The following is a 17,973-nucleotide window of genomic DNA, read 5'->3' on the forward strand; positions in this document are numbered from 1 at the left end:
GGGTCCAGCATAAGACTGTCCACTCAAGCTCCCCCTCCTCCTGTAGTGGTAGAAGGGGAAACACATAATAAGGTGAAAAAAAAATCTTAGACTCCAGGCTATATAAGGGTCGCTTACAGTATTTAGTGCATTGGAAGGGGTTCCCTTTCTCCGAGGCTACTTGGGAGAAAAGCTGGGACCTAAAAGCAGATAAATTAGTAAAACAATTCCATGAGAAGTTTCCCGAGCCAAAGGGGACCCTTTGACTTATCGGGAAAATTAAAGAGGTGGTTAATTTTTTATGTTAACTTTTATGTTATCCTCTTTTCAGGAAACTTTTTTTTTCTGAAGAGATGCCACCTGTCAGGCCTCCAGTCATATTCCTTTTAGGATCTTTGGCCTGCCACACTCTCTTATTTTACTATGCTATTTCATTAGTGGGGAATTGGAAGGGGGAATAGTAAGGAGCAGAATGTGTTGTTGTCAAAATAAAACATTCCTTTCTAGAAACCCAAGGTCATTCTTTGTATATAAAGTTTTTTTCCCCAAGATGTTGTACCAAGGTATCTTTTTCATTTTTAACCTATCTTTTATTATTATTAACTTATAATCATCAAAGATTAAAATTATATTACTTAATAGCATTGCTATATATTTTTAAAATTGTATTAGCATAATGAAATTATTCTATTAAAAGGTTGATTTATTTGAGGAGGAGCCATTGCTCAATGGCACAGCAGCCCTTCATTATAGCAGGATAGAATTATCTTATGTTATATTATTATACTATGCTATGTTATGTTCTGATATGATATGTTATTAATATTTACTAAATTTATATTGAATGACTCTAGGCAGCATATACAAATAGGCATGTTATTTCTACTTAGAACAACGAAGTAATCTTTTCTGAAACCTGATTGTTATGCTGAACAATCTGTATTTTTTTTAAAAAAATAGAATACAAAGTATATTAATAGTCAATCAATATTTATTTCAACCTGTGTACTTGAAACAGGCTTTGGATAAGGTATAAACAAAGCTTGGAATAATAGTAAACATTTTATTAAATAATTACTGATTTATAAACTGAGCATCATTCAGCTGAATTGGTGTAGTGTTCTATAGGGCAGTCTTTGGAGGTATGCATAATATACAACTAGCAGAACGATTTTATCACTGCAAGCTACAGTAGTATCTTACCTAAAGTCATTGTACTGTTTACCAATAGGCTTTTGGCCAATTCAGATGTTGGCAATGACCTAGTATATAATGCATACAATGATATAAGAATGCATCTCATCAAATATCATTTTTCTAGAATTGAATCCAGTGAGATCATCTCAAGAAAGCTATTGAAAGTCTTTTCTCTATCTAAAATGAAGTGAAAGATTTGGAAAAAGAACATAGCTTTTCATCTTAAAAAATACATTGAATTTACTCTTCTGCATATTCTAAAATATTCATTTTGGAAATTTTTGTATCATAAACATTTTTTCTGATTAATAATATTTTGATACTTTAGCAAGTATTCTGGTGACATTTTGAGAATTGATAAATATATCTTAGCATAAACTTTCATGGGCAGGGTAATAAACATCACCATTTTAAAATTAAAACATTAGTTCATTAAACATTTTTGCCTTTATTTTTACTTAGGAAAGATGGATCAAAAGAACCAATAGTTGAAATGAGAACAGAGGATGAAAGAATTACCAATCATGAAGATGGAAGTCCAGTAAATGAGCCCAATGAAACAACACCATTAACAGAACCAGAGTATGTATTTTGATATTTTTTAGCAATTTCACTATTAGCACTAATGAAGTTTCAGTGTGGCTTGGCACTTAGGTTAAAAAAAAGTTTTAGTTCTACAGATTTCAACTAATATATAACTAATTCTCCAAGGCCCTGTATCTATTAAATTAACTAGTGGTTACTAATAGGATGACAAGGATCAAACTAATGTATTTCATTTTAAACTATTACTAAGTGTGAAATCACTAAGTGTGAAATCAGTTTAAAATCCATTTTGTAAACTTTAAATATAATCTGTAAATATCTGTGGCTGGTTTAATATATTAGAAAAAAGTTACTTTAAGTGTTATAAAACTGTATTATATCATATTTGAAATCATAATCTAGAACTTTCTTACAACCAAAACATTTTATTCTTATCTAAACTACAAAATGCATGTATGTAAATAGGGTTAAATATGCACTTTCTAAATAAAATACATCTATTTATGCAAACCATTCATACAATTAGCAATTGTTAATAGTTGTTAAAGTGTAACGAATAGGTGTGGAATATACCTTCAAGTCTGGATATAAGTGGAGGACAAAAATTGTATTAATATTGAATGGAACAATTGAATTGGTTTGTTTAATCTTTGTATCTTTGTTTTATTATAGTAAAGATTTGATTCAAGTATATTTATTTGAATATACATAATTATATAATGAATATATTGGGAAAAGATTACATACTACCTAGAAAACAATCAGACTAGTATTCACTGAAATATTTGTTTAATAAGATCTTTATTTAGTTCCCATACATGAATACTAGGGAGATTAGCAAATATTAGTAGCTTGGGTTTTGCATTATTAAAGCAGTGCTTCTGTACTAAATTATATAGTTAAAGTTCATAACACTTTTTAAAAGTCATTTTAAAAAATCTACAATGACAACAGAACATTATTTGCATAGAGGAGGATTTAGAAGTATCCATCCTTCAATTCTGGGAAATGATAAACTAGATTATTTATCTTTGCCACCATAGAATTGATTTACACCTTTGACTAAATCTTCTGCCAACAAAATTTTGCTTAGTGTAATATTCCCTCATGTGAACCAGTAATGGTGGCAGTAGAAGGCTCCAGCCACCTGCCCAGATGCTTCTGCACATGCACAAGTGAACCAGTAGTAAAATAAATTGAAACCCACTACTGTAGTGCACCTAACTTTTACATTAGAGTTCTCACTGAGTTTAGGAAGAAAAGCTGACTAACTGTGCTAGAGTTCTTAGGTTTATGCTATAGTTTTTGTCTAAAGACAAGCTCAAAACTTAATCTGAAGTTAATAAAAGATGCATATTGTGCATATCATATATATCTCCCTTTATTTATTTATCAGCACTATATATATATATATATATATATATATATATATATATATATATATATATATATATATATATATATATATATATATATGTATATATATATGAGTGTGAGTGTGTCTGTGTCTGTGTCTGTGTCTATGTGTGTGTGCGCGCGCATGCATGCATGCATGTATACATACATATATGTATATGCAGGTTTTGGTGTATTTGGGTTTTGCCATCTTCAGGCTGGTATCTTCAATCTTCAATCTCAATCTTACATGGGAAAAGACTCAAATACAACAAGACCAGCATGCCTACGCCCATGAAAATCCACAAATATATATCACGCTTGATCACACAAGCATGAAGCTCAACCCAAAGATAGCGAGTGGGACCTCATCGAAACGTCGCCAAGATACTTTAAATCTTACACGGGAAAAGACCCGAATATGCCAAGACCTGCATATATATATATATATATATATATATATATATATATATATATATGTATGTATGTATGTATGTATGTATGTATGTATGTATGTATGTATGTATGTATGTATGTATATATGTATGTATGTATATATGTATATATATGTATATATATATATATATATATATATATATATATATATATATATATATATATGTGTGTGTGTGTGTGTGTGTGTGTGTGTGTGTGTGCGTGCGTGCGTGCGTGCGTGCGTGCGTACGTACGTACATACATACATACATACATACATACATACATACATACATATATATATATATATATATATATATATATATATATATATAGTTGGAATATATATATATCTCAACCAGATATTAGAAAATAAAGAGCTTAATCTAATGTCGAATGTCAAACTTTAAACCCTATTTGTTCTTCATCCAAAATATTTTTTGATTTTGTCCACTTTAAAAGTATGTTGTACAATGAATGACTAGTATAAAATTTAGTTATTATACTAAGGAATCAGATGGACTAATCGTTAGCAGAAAATTTTAATTGGCTTTATTATAGGATAAAACTATCTTAGCTAAAACACACAATATATTAACTTTCAGATAGTTCTTGATGCTCCAATTTTATATTAAAAACAACCCTAGATAGATGGAAAGTGTAAAACAATGGATATAAATGTGGATTGGGAATATACAGTATGTGAGAGGTGGAACAGTGTAATCAATACAAAGTATGTTGCCAAATGAAATATGCATTCTCTATCAACACTGGTTTTCAATTGTAATACCTTTTGCTTTTTATTTTTCTTAGGAAATTGCCATTAAAGGAAGAAAATGGAAAAGAAGTTTTAAGTTCAGATACTATAGAGATCAAAGTATCCAATGATATCATCCAGTCAAAAGAAGATGATAGCAAAGCATAAAACAACAACAGCTATCCAGAGGGGCAAAAAGGCATGTGGATTCTAATAAATCTGTGACCAAAACTTTACATTTGACCTTGGTTTTTTGGCAATTTAAGAATAATTAATGGAAGTAGTTTGGTCTACTTCTGTTGACTGTCTATTTTCATTTTAATTCAATAGTTTTAGTCTGTAGTCCTGGACGACATCAATACCATGGTCTCAGTTCAGCAAGTCAACCAATATAAATACTGTAATTTATTTTATTGCTGAAGAAATTGAAATTATTTATCAAATATTATGATACCCTCTTAGCCACAGACTATACATAAGATAGCTGTACTACTTTTAATGGAATTAAACTCATGAGAGAAAGTGCCATAGAAATTTATATTTGTTTGCAATTTAAAAGATTTTGTTGCCTTTATATAAATATATATAAATGTCAGATATAAACTAGGTTTATGTGGCTGGATGATTGCAGCTGAACCCTTTACATAAGAGTAGATTGAATGTTTTCAGGGTATATTAGCCTTGTACTTCAAATCAATTCTTAAAGAGAATGAACCATTCATAGGTTTGATGTACAGATTTTAACCAAGTTGTGAACTATTTTGATGAAAATATTGAACATATCCTAACTTCAAAGTCCACAGAAATTTCAGTGCTTCGGATATTTTGTATTTATGTTTGAAAAATTGTGTGTAAGCTAAAAATGTCAAAACTTATTTTGTGTAAAAAAAAAAGCCAAGAATCCTGACTATGACCATAGCACTCAGCTTCAAAGAACTCTTATAACAATAAATGCAAGCTCCAATTGAGTTATCTCAGTTGTGGTTATAAAACATACTATTGTGCAGACTTTCTTTTTGTTGCTTTAGTGAAAAAAAGAATCACTTTTATTAAAACATATAAATACTGCCAAAGCAAATTTCCAGAAAGCTACTTGGCTCTTTTTCATACTTCCACTACATATAAACTCAATCTAAAAGATGTGTAGCATGCAATAGGAAATAATACACAAGAAAGAACGGATAAAATATTTTCTTACATCTGTGTAACCAATTATTTACTTTCATTCCAGATCTAAGTAGGCAATATACTGATAAATAAGGAGACATTTTATCTTTTTGTTTCTTTTAGTTTGTAATAATAACAATAAATACTTCATGCTGGAATACTACCAGGAACATCTGCATTTCACTATTAGGAAAAGAAATAATAAATATCCTTTTCCTAATTCACAGATACCAAATATATTTAGTTGTTCACTCTTTGACTTAATAGTAATGTTATCTCAGCCAGAAAAAAGCACTTCTGAAAAAAATTAGGATGCAGAAATTGAGATCAAGTCATAAGCAGAAACACATACTCTTGGAAAGGTAGCCTGGCTTTTCAGACTCTTAGATTCTTGATCAGAAGAGCCAAGTGGAAAATACATCTATATCACTTTTTTTCTTCCAATGTGTCTGATATTTATTAAACTATCACAAGGCTTTTCTACTGGGTTATAATTATTAGGGGAATGTATGTGTGGTTTTCTCTATCAGCTCTTGTTCCACTATGGTCTATCTATCAGGGATGAAACTGAAAACATCCAGTTTGCTACACTGAAATAATACATGAAGTAAAGACCAGAATCCAGATGACTGTTTCACGGATATTTAAATATACCCATATTTTTATAACTTTTCTACTCTCTTATTATAAATTACAATTATATAATTTATAGTATATGTTTATTATATAATTGTAATAAACATTACAATTTATCATTCATGTAATATTATTTAAAACATAATAAAATAAATTAAGTAATTAAATACAATTATTTTAAACTCTCAATTTCATGAATTTGTGAAATTCCCTGGCATGTATACAGAATACAACTAGAATAATAGTAATGTTTGAATTTGGTATCATGTCTTTAGGAAAGCTCATTTGTTGCACGGGTACACTAATTGGATATGAAATTAGACTGAGCAACAAATTCAGCAATGTAAATGCAAAATATATAACCAAGAATAGTATTACAGTAGTATTGTAAAACAAGAACATTTTCAGACCTGAGACAGCACTTGCTATTTTGCTTTTATTTTCAAAGTGGAAAATCACCCACAGAATCTTACATTTTTACTATATGATTTAGAAATGCATTCATAAGAAATATCAGTAAATAGATGTCCCTAATGTGAATGCAATTATAAGTAATTGTAATTGTTAAAATATAATAAGCTTAGGTCCAGAAATTCATTTTTAAGTGAATTGAGAAAATATAAAAATTATCAGTACTACAAACAAAATATTCTGAATGGAGTCATTTGTTCAGTCAAGAAATCATTTCATAGTCACCCATCTCGCTTTTATGTGACTATGGTGTTACAATACACCATACATAAACTACACAATATAGAAAATACAATTAAAACATATGGCAGCCAAACATTATCAATTCAATCATCCTAAAGCCAGGATATAAATTCCATCCCACACTGAGGGCCCTAGGAAAGCTCCAGGTAATGTTGACTAACAATTATTGGGTGGTGAGAAGGAGACCTTTTTAAGCCATGTCATTTGCTTCATTCTTCTCATAATTAGATTTGTCCTGTGCCTTTGGCACAAAACCAAGTTTTCAAGGTCTTATGAAAGGTCCAAAGGCAACAGGACAAATCTAATTATGAGAAGAATGAAGCAAATGGCATGGCAGAAAAGGATCTCCTTCTCACTACCCAATAATTGTTAGTCAATATTACCTGGAGCTTTCCTGATGAATTGTTCCTTCTGCCAGTTTGGATAAGATGGGATAAAGACAATTGGGGAGAGTCACCCCAATAAGAATTACAGTTACAGGCATCCTGTAAGTAAACCAATCCAAGGCCATAAAGGGCGCTAAAGATAATAACCAGCATTTTCAATTGCACTCAAAAGCACATTGAAATCCATACCTCATATAGCAATGATGTTACATGTACCAACTTACTGGGACCAGTAATTGTTCACACTGTGACTTCACCAGTTGAGTTTCTGAATACTCTTCAAGAGTATCCCCATGTAAAGCTCTTTGCAATAGTCCAATTTTGAGGTCACAAGGGAATGAGCAGTCTCCTCCCCAAGTTATTCAATTATATCTGTTAACTAGATAGCAAGGGACATTCTTCTCTTCTATTCATAATAGAAGTTGGGGATACAGGATTGTATATTACTGTGTGCATAGATTCTTATTGATTTGAATCTTCATATAGGAGTAGCCAGGTGAAACATTTAGTTTTTGCTTTCAGCTATACAATTAATACAAATCCTGTTAGTAATTTAGCATACTTTTAAACCGGACTTTCCTCACATCTGCATTATTGTATCATCTATACAATTAATACAAATCATGTTAGTAATTTAGCATACTTTTAAACTGAACTTTCCTCATATCTGCATTATTTTCAATTGCCAGGTCATTGTACAAATTACAGTAGCTGGTGGAAAGCAATTTAAGGAAAGCAACTACATTATGGATTGATGTTTCAGTACAAGAAAAGTTTGTAATTTGAATTAATGTTATAATAATTATATTTATTTGATGTCACAATGATGTTGTTCCCAACACCTTTTTATATACTTTTTAAAAATGCAAATAAGATTTATTTGGCTTCCTGTAGGTTAAAAATTGATTTCAGTATTTATTTAGGGAATATGGGACTACCATAAAATCTTGATTTGGATGTATTCTTCTATTGAATTGGATACCCTTCTCCTTGATATCCATAATTACCTCCAAATGTTTTTCAGAGTTTTTGATATGATTAGTCATAATTTTCTTTAAACACATTTCAGTTATGTGACAATTTGCCTTCTTTAGATTGTTTTCTTTTGTTACTACAAACTCTGGGGTTCTAATGAACCAAATACTATTTTTTATTTGTATATAACACCATGGCAATGATTTATGCAATGGATTAACAATATTATGTTTTAAAATGTAGGAATACAAGGCAAATTTAGTGCTGAACTATACACACAAACACACACACACAGACACACACACACAATATCACACACACACACACACATTTGCAACAATCTCTCATAAATAAAAGCATGTAAGTCAGATTCTTACATAATTTGTAAAAACAAAATGTATTTGCATAACATACAGCTTAATTCTCAATAAATATTTGCTTAGATTTTTTTAAAATGTGTAACTATAAATAAATCACTAATATATCAAGTTTTGTTGTTTCAATGAATAACAAATCACAGATTTCTTTTCTTTTCATAGATATGTTGAACTGGACAGCAAAATATTCAGCTATATTGATTACTAATATTAACAAAGTTTTTAAATAGAAAATAACAATTTTGTTTGCTTTTCTTTTATTATATCACTATGTATATTTACAGGAAGAATTTTGTTTCATTGGAGAGAGTATGTGCTAACAAATACGACTATTTTTAAAGAAGATTCAAAGACTTGCAACTAATCAGTATCTTCCGTAAAATCAGTAAGAAAAAAAGAGATCTTATTCCTATATAAACTTTTAAATTTTTTTATTTATCTGGCCAAATCCTTGTAACTAAAATTTAGAATAATCCTACAAATAATTAATGTGCATTCTTTAAAAATTAAAAATAATCTCCAGCGTATTTTATCTAATTGTTTTTGTGAAGAATAAAATAATTAAGTTACTGATAATTTTGAATTCATTACTTTGGCTTTAGTTGTCACAAGAAAGTTATATAAGTTTTTACCTCATATGCAATTTAATTGCTTCTAACGTGGAAATGCCATAAGTCTGATAAATGCTGTTTATTAACTATTACAATCACAGTCTCTTTATGAAGAAAATAAACTTATAAAATGATTTTACTTCACTAGTTTCTTGCAAGTATTTAAAAATATTACATCAGATTTTATTTAAAGGTATAAAAAGCATATAATATTTTGGTCTCCTTATTTACTTATTTTTTTATGCTGATGACTGGTAATAAAAAACTCATATATTTTATCCACCCTAAATTATTTTCAGGTAATTAAAACTTTTGGGTAAAATCAACCATTAGAAAATTAGTTATTCATGTAAAACAGCCATGAGCTACAGTATTTCTGATGTTATTTTTTTATTTATTTAAATTTGTTATAGCCTCCGAATTCGGATGAATACAATACCAAAAAAAAGCTTTATAAAAACAGATTATTATTTCTATTTCCCATAAATAAATCATTAATGCACATCTATGTTCCAAGAATCTGAAAAAATTTTACCAGTTCAACAAGGGAAGATTGTCATAGCAATTTTCAGTTCAATTTTAGACTGTTAGCTATCTTTCCTTGAAAAATGATTATGTGAATCCTATTGAAAGTTCTGGTTTGAGTATTTATGCTTCTTAGTTTCTGGAATAAAATTTAAAAAAACTTGCCCATTTTTTCTCACTCTCAGTAACTTTAACATTCATGTGCATGTTGATTAGTTTTCCCAGTCAACATGGGCCAGTTTGAAGTGGAGATTGGTATGTCTCAATTGTATTCCAGCTGATATTAGAATTCCATTTTATCCAACATCTCCGGTTTAAGAATAACCAAAGTCTGTTCCAGTGCCAATAGCCATTCAGGAAAAACCAAATTTCTTAACACTGTCTCTGTTTTGCTGTAATTAATTATGCATTTCTGCATGAAACATTATAAGCCAACCAATAAATGTTGAATATTGTTAGCTTCTTTTATCTTGGTGATAGAATATTGTATTTTTCTAAACTCTGGCTGTCATAGAATATTGCTCCATGTCCCATTAAAAGAGGGGGTTCAATGGCATGATGAGCTCAAAATTTTCTGAGCCTTTCTGTGCATTATTGATTTCCAGCAGTTTAAGATATATGCAAAATGATTGCAACCATCAAACTCATTACATCAATAATGATTTGACATTTATAATGAATACATTTTTCTTTTTCCTCTCCACTGAAATACTGAGAAATTCTGAAAAATACTGAGAAATACTTCTGAAAGAAGGGAAAGGTTATTCCAACTATTATTCCAGTCTCTGTAGCCATTGAAGCCTTTTGAAACATTGATCTTTTATAGGCCAATCAATATTTTAAAGATCAAACAAACTGAATTTATTTTTAAATGATAATATTATCATTTTATTCTATAAAAATTAAAATATATTTTTAATATAATCTAAAATTACTTTTGCAATTGCAGCAAGCTCTCTCAAATATTAAAAAAGGTACAGAATTTGGAATTTGGAATTATAAAGTAAAATTATCTTCAAATCTTTTTACCAACTTTAATACCATTCCCCCATTTCCTTTAAAATGTATTATGCTGATCTGTATTGGTTCTGCAGTGAAAGTATCATAATATCTTTGATAGTTCTATTTCATAATTAGTAATATTCTCCATGTTTTGAAGGAAATTGGGGAAATATCAATTCTAGTATCCAGTCTAGTATTCCCAGAAATTTATAAAATGGGACATGATAGGAAAATAATGTATTTGTTATTGTTCTCAAAGCATTAAAAAACTAAATTAGACCTTTTGATGAATTGTATTTATATTTCTGAAAAATAGTTTTGACTTTTAAATTAGCACAGCAACAAGGACCCTCAAATAATTTTTAATTAAGGATTGTTTTCTACTCATTAGTTTTTAATTTCTTAGTTACAGTAAAGAATTAATTTCTAATAGATTTTTCCCCTCTATGCAAATATTATATTGGACAGAAATATTGAATATGGGTCACAGGCTTTCACAGCTTTATTTATTGGTGAGAGGATTTCTAGGTCAGGCCATGTGAGATAACAAATGTGCTGAAGTTTTGCTTGTCATGCTGCTACTTTTTTCAGAAGTTCTAAAATGGTGCTTGGCAATAGATATTACATCATCCTACATTATCAGCACATGGAATAGAATTTCTTTTGTAACCATTCTCCTTATTTAACTCATTTGGATGTTTATAAATCTTGATTGCATCTCTAGTAGTGCTTGAGAAATATCTGCTATTTCAATGACAAGATTCTGATATTCTTTAGATCTATTTTCAGATTTAGCTGATTCTCAGATTGCAATTAATGTTCTGCCAAATTGTGCTATGATTTGAGATTGAGCCTCCTCAATTAGTGCTGCCAAAAGCTATTCTGCTAACATATTGAGAGATAAGAATTACTATTACCATCAGCCAATAGTGTATACCTAAGCCTTGACTTATACCTGTGTTCAGTTGCATTCTTTTCTCATCTTCCTCCACAATCAACATCTTTCAAGGCATCACTTCTGGTCCTTCATGTTCAAGGGCTCTTCAGTAAACCATTGAGCCTCCCAGATCTGTAGTGTGAGAAAGGTTATTTGGTGGGCAATCACATATGCCGCCATTGGTGCATAGACTACCATTGATACTCAGACTCCATGTGGTAAGCTACTGATTTAGGCAGCAGACCTTTGTGTTATTATGAAAAATATGATATAATATTGAGTATGTCATTGAATACATACATACACATACATACACAAACACACACATACAGTAGGTACGTACATACATACATACATACATATATGGTTTCATTTATCTAGCCATAAAATCCACCCTGGCATAAGATTAAACACAGATGTGCCATAATTAGATAATAACATTCAAGAATGGATGTTGCTTATCAGAAAAATATGCCTGCTTGCCAAACAAAATAGAGCTCAGTGGTTTCAGATATATGGAATCTAATTCACATTCTAAAGGTCTGTAGCTATATCAGGCTGTATGTCAAGCTTAGTTCTCAACATGATGAAGTTGTTTGCAACTCCTTGTGAATTGAAATTACTTTTAATGAGGATATTCTATTCTTATCAACTACCAAACATCACCATTATTGTGATATATAGTGATATACATGAGGATTAAAAATGGTGCTTGCATATTTATGTATTTCTGGAAAGATCTTATTTATAATTATTTTTACGCTACATTACCTACCAGTATACATTTAACTTCTAGTCCACGTTGGCATTTTTACTTTCCCTATTTTCTTTATTTCCATTTTTCTAAGTGTATAGGGGATACAATTATATTGTCATGTATTTATATATTTTAATTATATAGACTATAATAATAATTCTTTGATTCTAGGAAAACTTTTCTTTCTAGAATATTTCAATCTGAAACTGATGTAAGATCCTGCATTTTGTCAGAAAATTCTTAACATGGTCACATCAGGACAGAAAGATGAGAAAGAAGTGCCATCTGCTTTAAGGCAACTTTTGATGACTAGATGGCAATAAATAATTCACCTTGTAATTTTTATGCCTATAGCAAATTGCTCTAGAAATCTTGGATTGAAGTTTATTCATTTTTCTGGTAATGAAATGTGAACTTTAAAAATTATCACTTCTAACATTGTTTGTAAATTGCTACATGATGTTTGGTTCATAAGAATTGAATTCAGAACAACTGGAAAAGCATCTGTTACTTCCTAAATTAAAATCAAGAATTCAACAACATCCACTAATTACGTACCTCAAAGTAGAATGCCATTGACTTTATGGACTAACGATCCTGGCTCATATGAGCTATTGATCAGTTTCAATTGTGCGTAATCCAGAAACAACAGTAAAAGCATATGTTATTTTTTAAATGTTGACTTTGCTTTAGGATTCTAAGACTTGCTGAAAAAATTCACAACAAAATAAAATAGCAATTAAAATATCCACTCCTCTCTTTATATTCAAGAATGCATTTATAATTGGTAGAAGAGAACACAAAATAGTTATTAGAGAAAATTGCTTTAAACTGTTTTTATCAGCAAAAATTCAATCAAATTAAAGAAAAATTTCAGGAGTATAATTTTTTTCATGTAAAGTTTATAAAAGAAGATTAGTGTACAAATTAGTGTCTGGTTATAATATACATCTATCCTTGCAAATTAGCTTTATGACAATATTATGCGTAATCCAGAAACAACAGTAAAAGCATATGTTATTTTTTAAATGTTGACTTTGCTTTAGGATTCTAAGACTTGCTGAAAAAATTCACAACAAAATAAAATAGCAATTAAAATATCCACTCCTCTCTTTATATTCAAGAATGCATTTATAATTGGTAGAAGAGAACACAAAATAGTTATTAGAGAAAATTGCTTTAAACTGTTTTTATCAGCAAAAATTCAATCAAATTAAAGAAAAATTTCAGGAGTATAATTTTTTTCATGTAAAGTTTATAAAAGAAGATTAGTGTACAAATTAGTGTCTGGTTATAATATACATCTATCCTTGCAAATTAGCTTTATGACAATATTTGTCATAGCTAATTTTTCAGGTGTCAAGAATTTGAAAAAAAAATAGATCCATAAATAATAGCATTAAATGTTGAAATATGAATATCTAACAAAACTGAAGACTCATAAAAGAATATACTGGTAATACATAACAAGACTATAAATGTGAAAAGAAAACTTCCATCTGGTTGCTAAGCAACATACATTCAAATTAGTTAATTTGGATTATATCCTGCATATACAGTACTCTGCTTTCTCTAAGAGTATATATCTCTATGGCAGGTAGGGGGAAATATCACTATTACCTAGAGGTTGCTAAGCTACAATTTCCAACAGTTATAGTTCTAGCTGTTAGAAAATGAGAGATATTTGGAATATATTAGAAGTCGGCAACTTCTGAAGAACCAAATTTGCTCTTCTTCTTTCCCTTCATAAGATTCCCTGTCATCATTAGTCTAGTACTATAATTAATATGTGTTCAAAAATAGCCTAGAAACCACTTCAATTGTTTTAAAATTGGTGAGATAACCAATTATTCATCACTAATGGCCAATTTTTTTTTACAGCAAAAGGCCAGTTCTGAAGAACCGGTAGCAGAAATTTTGAGTTCGGAGAACCAGTAAATACCATCTCTGGCTGGCCCCAGAGTGGGGTGGGAATGGAGATTTTGCAATATCCTTTCCCCAGGAGTGGGGAGGGAATGGGGATGTTGAAGTATCTTTCCCCTGCCACGCCCACCAAGCCACATCCAAAGAACTGGTAGTAAAAAAATAATGAATTTAACCACAGGACTAAAGGTTTTTGGAATTGCCTAAATGACATATGAAAATATTGGAACTGAATGTTTGAATATGTTTATGCATTTATTTGTTTTACACTTTCAACAGAATAGTATTTGCCAAACAACTTACATTAAAAATATTATGAACAAGAATGATTTTGACCTCAATGATCAAAAACATATATTCATAAATGGATTAGGAACCTATGAAATTGTTTTAGCATAAGAGAGATGCGAGTCTTATCAAGTTTAGTAGTTGTTTATTAAATTGGAAGTGTTAAAGTAAATAATTTAAGCATTTTTTTAAAAAAGATCCATACTATGATGCAACTAGTTTTCAAGTGTAAATAACATAGGCTCCAACCTCCATTTTTTTCTAAATGTCCTTGTCTTCCTTTATTCCTATATTATTTCCAAATTATAACTACAGAAGAAAAGCTGAATCACTGATAGATAGCCTTACCTCTTGCTGCTTTTAGAAACATCCAATAATCATAGCAGATGTCTGTGATTTGAATCTTTTTAATGTCTTTCCAAGAAGAATTATGTAGTTCTGTCCCCAAATTGAATCACAGCAGGAACATTGTGTTGACATAGCCAAGGATCTCAGAATCCAAGTATACACCCAACAGCTTAATTTCTTCATTGTGCATAATGATCATCTGCTGATATTTTCTCTTATCTGTATCAGTGCATTTCACATGACATATTTATTTTTATTTGAATGCACATTTATTTTAGTTTTTATCTTGGCACAGGGCACCATGGCATTCTGTGCATATCTCATAATTGAGATATGTTTGAATGTTAGTGATGCTTTAGTTTCACTCTTATTCACTTTAGCTAGCTTTTCTTCTGACTTCCTATGTGGGTCTGACTTTTAGTTTCTGTGGAATTTTCTGATTTGCCTTTCCAGCTATTGGAAATACAATGTGAACAGTTTTAGTATTTTTTTATTTCATTTAATAGACCGTATAAGACTGAGTTTTGGAGGTGCTAGAAAGAGATGAATATTTATTTGTTAGAATGTATCAGAATCAGTTTGGGTACCAGGAATCAGTTAAGTGTTTAAGCAGAAGCATCCCAGTTCCCTGGATTGTCACTGATGCATGTGATTCTACCCCAGGGACTACCTTGTATTGGATTTAAGATGATGTATTTCTGGAAATGGTATTTCACTATATCTATGTATAGACAAATGTGATGGGCCATTTTGAGAGAATAAGGCCATGGTGTCTTACACTGATACATTACTTTACCCTGTAGCTGCCTTATTTCCTGAACATCAGAGGAAACCCTGTAGATGCCTGGAATTTTAGTTTACTGTTTCTTTCCTATAAAAAGGCCATCCTCATCTGGTTAGATCACTAAGATCTGGTTGGCTCCAGAGATGTTATTCTCCTTTCAATATATGCCCACTTTACTTTAGGATGGTGTGAAGGTTGGCATTGGTAATCCAGAGGTATTACTATACAGATACTTGGCTGACAAAACTGAAAGAATTGGTGACAGTGGTAAAATTGGCTTCTTTGATTAAGGAAAAGAGTGATTATTTTTATTACTACTTGAAATATACATTTGGATTTTTTATGAGAAACTGAAACCCTGAGTAAGTTTTCTTACTTTTTGCATGTCTATCTTAATTCTTTTTATTTTTTTGTCTTTCATAAACCTTTTTTTCCTTGTCTATCCTTTAAATAAATATTATCTTTTTAATATGTTTGAAAATCAATAGTTATTTTTAAAATTGTCATTGCTGGACCTGACCATGTTAGACAACTTTCATTCAGTCTTCAATGTTCCCATTTTAGGGAAGTTAAGAAATTTAATGACATTGCACAGCAATTGCAAACAATTTTGGATTATTTGTGTGTGTGTCTGTGTGTGTGTGTGTGTGTGTGTGTATTGTGTCACAACCCGTGGTATGCCCAAATATGGAAGGGAGCATACTGCTTCCCTTTTCTGTCTATCAGATCTCTCTGGGAGCAATCCAGGCAGAAAGGCATTTTTTATGTTAAATTTGTGATGCATTTGTGCTGATAAATAAATAAAGGGACACTAATATAGATCTATGTCAAGCCATTTAGCTCTCATCAGCTAACCATACCCTTACTGGGAATCAAACCTGGGCTGTATTACATATTAGGCAGTTATATTAGCCACTAAGCCACAGGCTCTCATCCTTTATCAGTTAAGCCAGGGAAATAGGTATGTATTGTGTCACAACCACTTGTATGCCCAAATATGGGAGGGAGCATACTGCTTCCCTTTTCTTTCTATCGACTCACTCTGCGAGCCATCCAGGCAGAAAGCCATTTTTTATGTTACCTTGTTACATCTGTGTTGCATTTGTGCTGATAAATAAATAAAGGGAGACTAGTATAGATCTATGTCAAGCTATTTAGTTCTCATCAGCTAGCCATACCCTTACTGGGAATCAAATGGCTAGCCAATGAGAGCTAAATCTTTTCAGTCTGGATTCAGGCCTGGCTACAGCACGGAAACTGCTTTGGTCGCACTGACCGATGATCTCTGGAGAGCCAGGAATGGAGGTCATGCCTCCGTCCTAGTGCTTCTTGACCTCTCAGAAGCACTTCGATACCATCGACCATGGTATTCTTCTGCGGCGGTTATGGGAGGTGGGGATGGGAGGCACCGTTCTTCAGTTCTCCTCCTACCTCTCGGACAGGTTGCAGTCGGTGTTGGTTGGGGGGCAGAGGTCGACCCCTAGGCCCCTGAAGTACGGGGTGCCGCAGGGTTCGGTCCGGTCCCCCCTCCTGTTTAACATCTACATGAAGCCGTTGGGTGAGATCATTCGGTGGCACGGGATAAAATATCACCAGTATGCGGACGATACTCAGTTGTATCTCTCAGTGCCAACTCAGTGAAGCGGTTGACGTGATGTGTCAGTGCCTGGAGGCTGTTAGGGTCTGGATGGGGGTAAACAAGCTTGCACTCAATCCTGACAAGACCGAGTGGCTTGTGTGTTTCCCTCCCGATAATTGGCTAAGTATTCCATTGCTCAGGCTGGGGGGTTAAATTCTATGCCCCTCAGACAGGGTTCGCAATTTGGGAGTCGTCCTGGACCCACAGCTGACTTTAGAACATCATTTGTCAGCTGTGACCAGGGGGGCATTTGCCCAGGTTCACCTGGTGCACCAATTGCGTCCCTACCTGAACCGGGAGGCGCTCGCAACAGTCACTCATGCCCTTGTGACCTCAAGACTGGACTACTGCAATGCGCTCTACATGGGCAGCCCTTGAAGAGCATTCGGAGACTTCAGCTTGTCCAGAACGCAGCCGCGCGAGCGATTGTGGGTGCACCTCGGTACACCCATGTTACACCTATCCTCCGCGAGCTGCACTGGCTGCCTATTGGTCTCCGGATTCGCTTCAAGGTGCTAGTCGTCACTTATAAAGCCCTTCATGGTATTGGACCTGGGTACTTGAGAGACCGCCTGCTGCCAATTACCTCCCAAAA

At 32.0% G+C, this 17,973-nt stretch overlaps 1 protein-coding gene across 2 annotated transcripts in view; it reads left to right on the forward strand.

Annotated features, from left to right (window-relative positions):
• The window catches only part of NCAM2 (neural cell adhesion molecule 2), a 169,872-nt gene extending 160,558 nt beyond the window's left edge, over positions 1-9,314 (forward strand). Inside the window, exons 17-19 of one of the 2 annotated variants that reach the window (XM_087721558.1) lie at positions 1,639-1,758; positions 4,366-4,512; positions 8,853-9,314. In XM_087721558.1, the coding sequence (XP_087577684.1) occupies positions 1,639-1,758; positions 4,366-4,477 (232 nt within the window). In that variant the 3' untranslated portion in view covers positions 4,478-4,512; positions 8,853-9,314. Of the gene's footprint in view, positions 1-1,638; positions 1,759-4,365; positions 5,306-8,852 lie in introns of those variants that run through there. The other variant, XM_087721557.1, reaches the window with a different exon arrangement.
• The last annotated feature ends 8,659 nt before the right edge of the window (positions 9,315-17,973 follow it).

Source organism: Thamnophis sirtalis, unplaced genomic scaffold (assembly GCF_051295495.1).
Source record: "Thamnophis sirtalis isolate CommonGarterSnake01/CBP01778 unplaced genomic scaffold, rThaSir2_p1.2 scaffold_8, whole genome shotgun sequence".
Taxonomy (NCBI): Eukaryota; Metazoa; Chordata; class Lepidosauria; order Squamata; family Natricidae; genus Thamnophis; species Thamnophis sirtalis.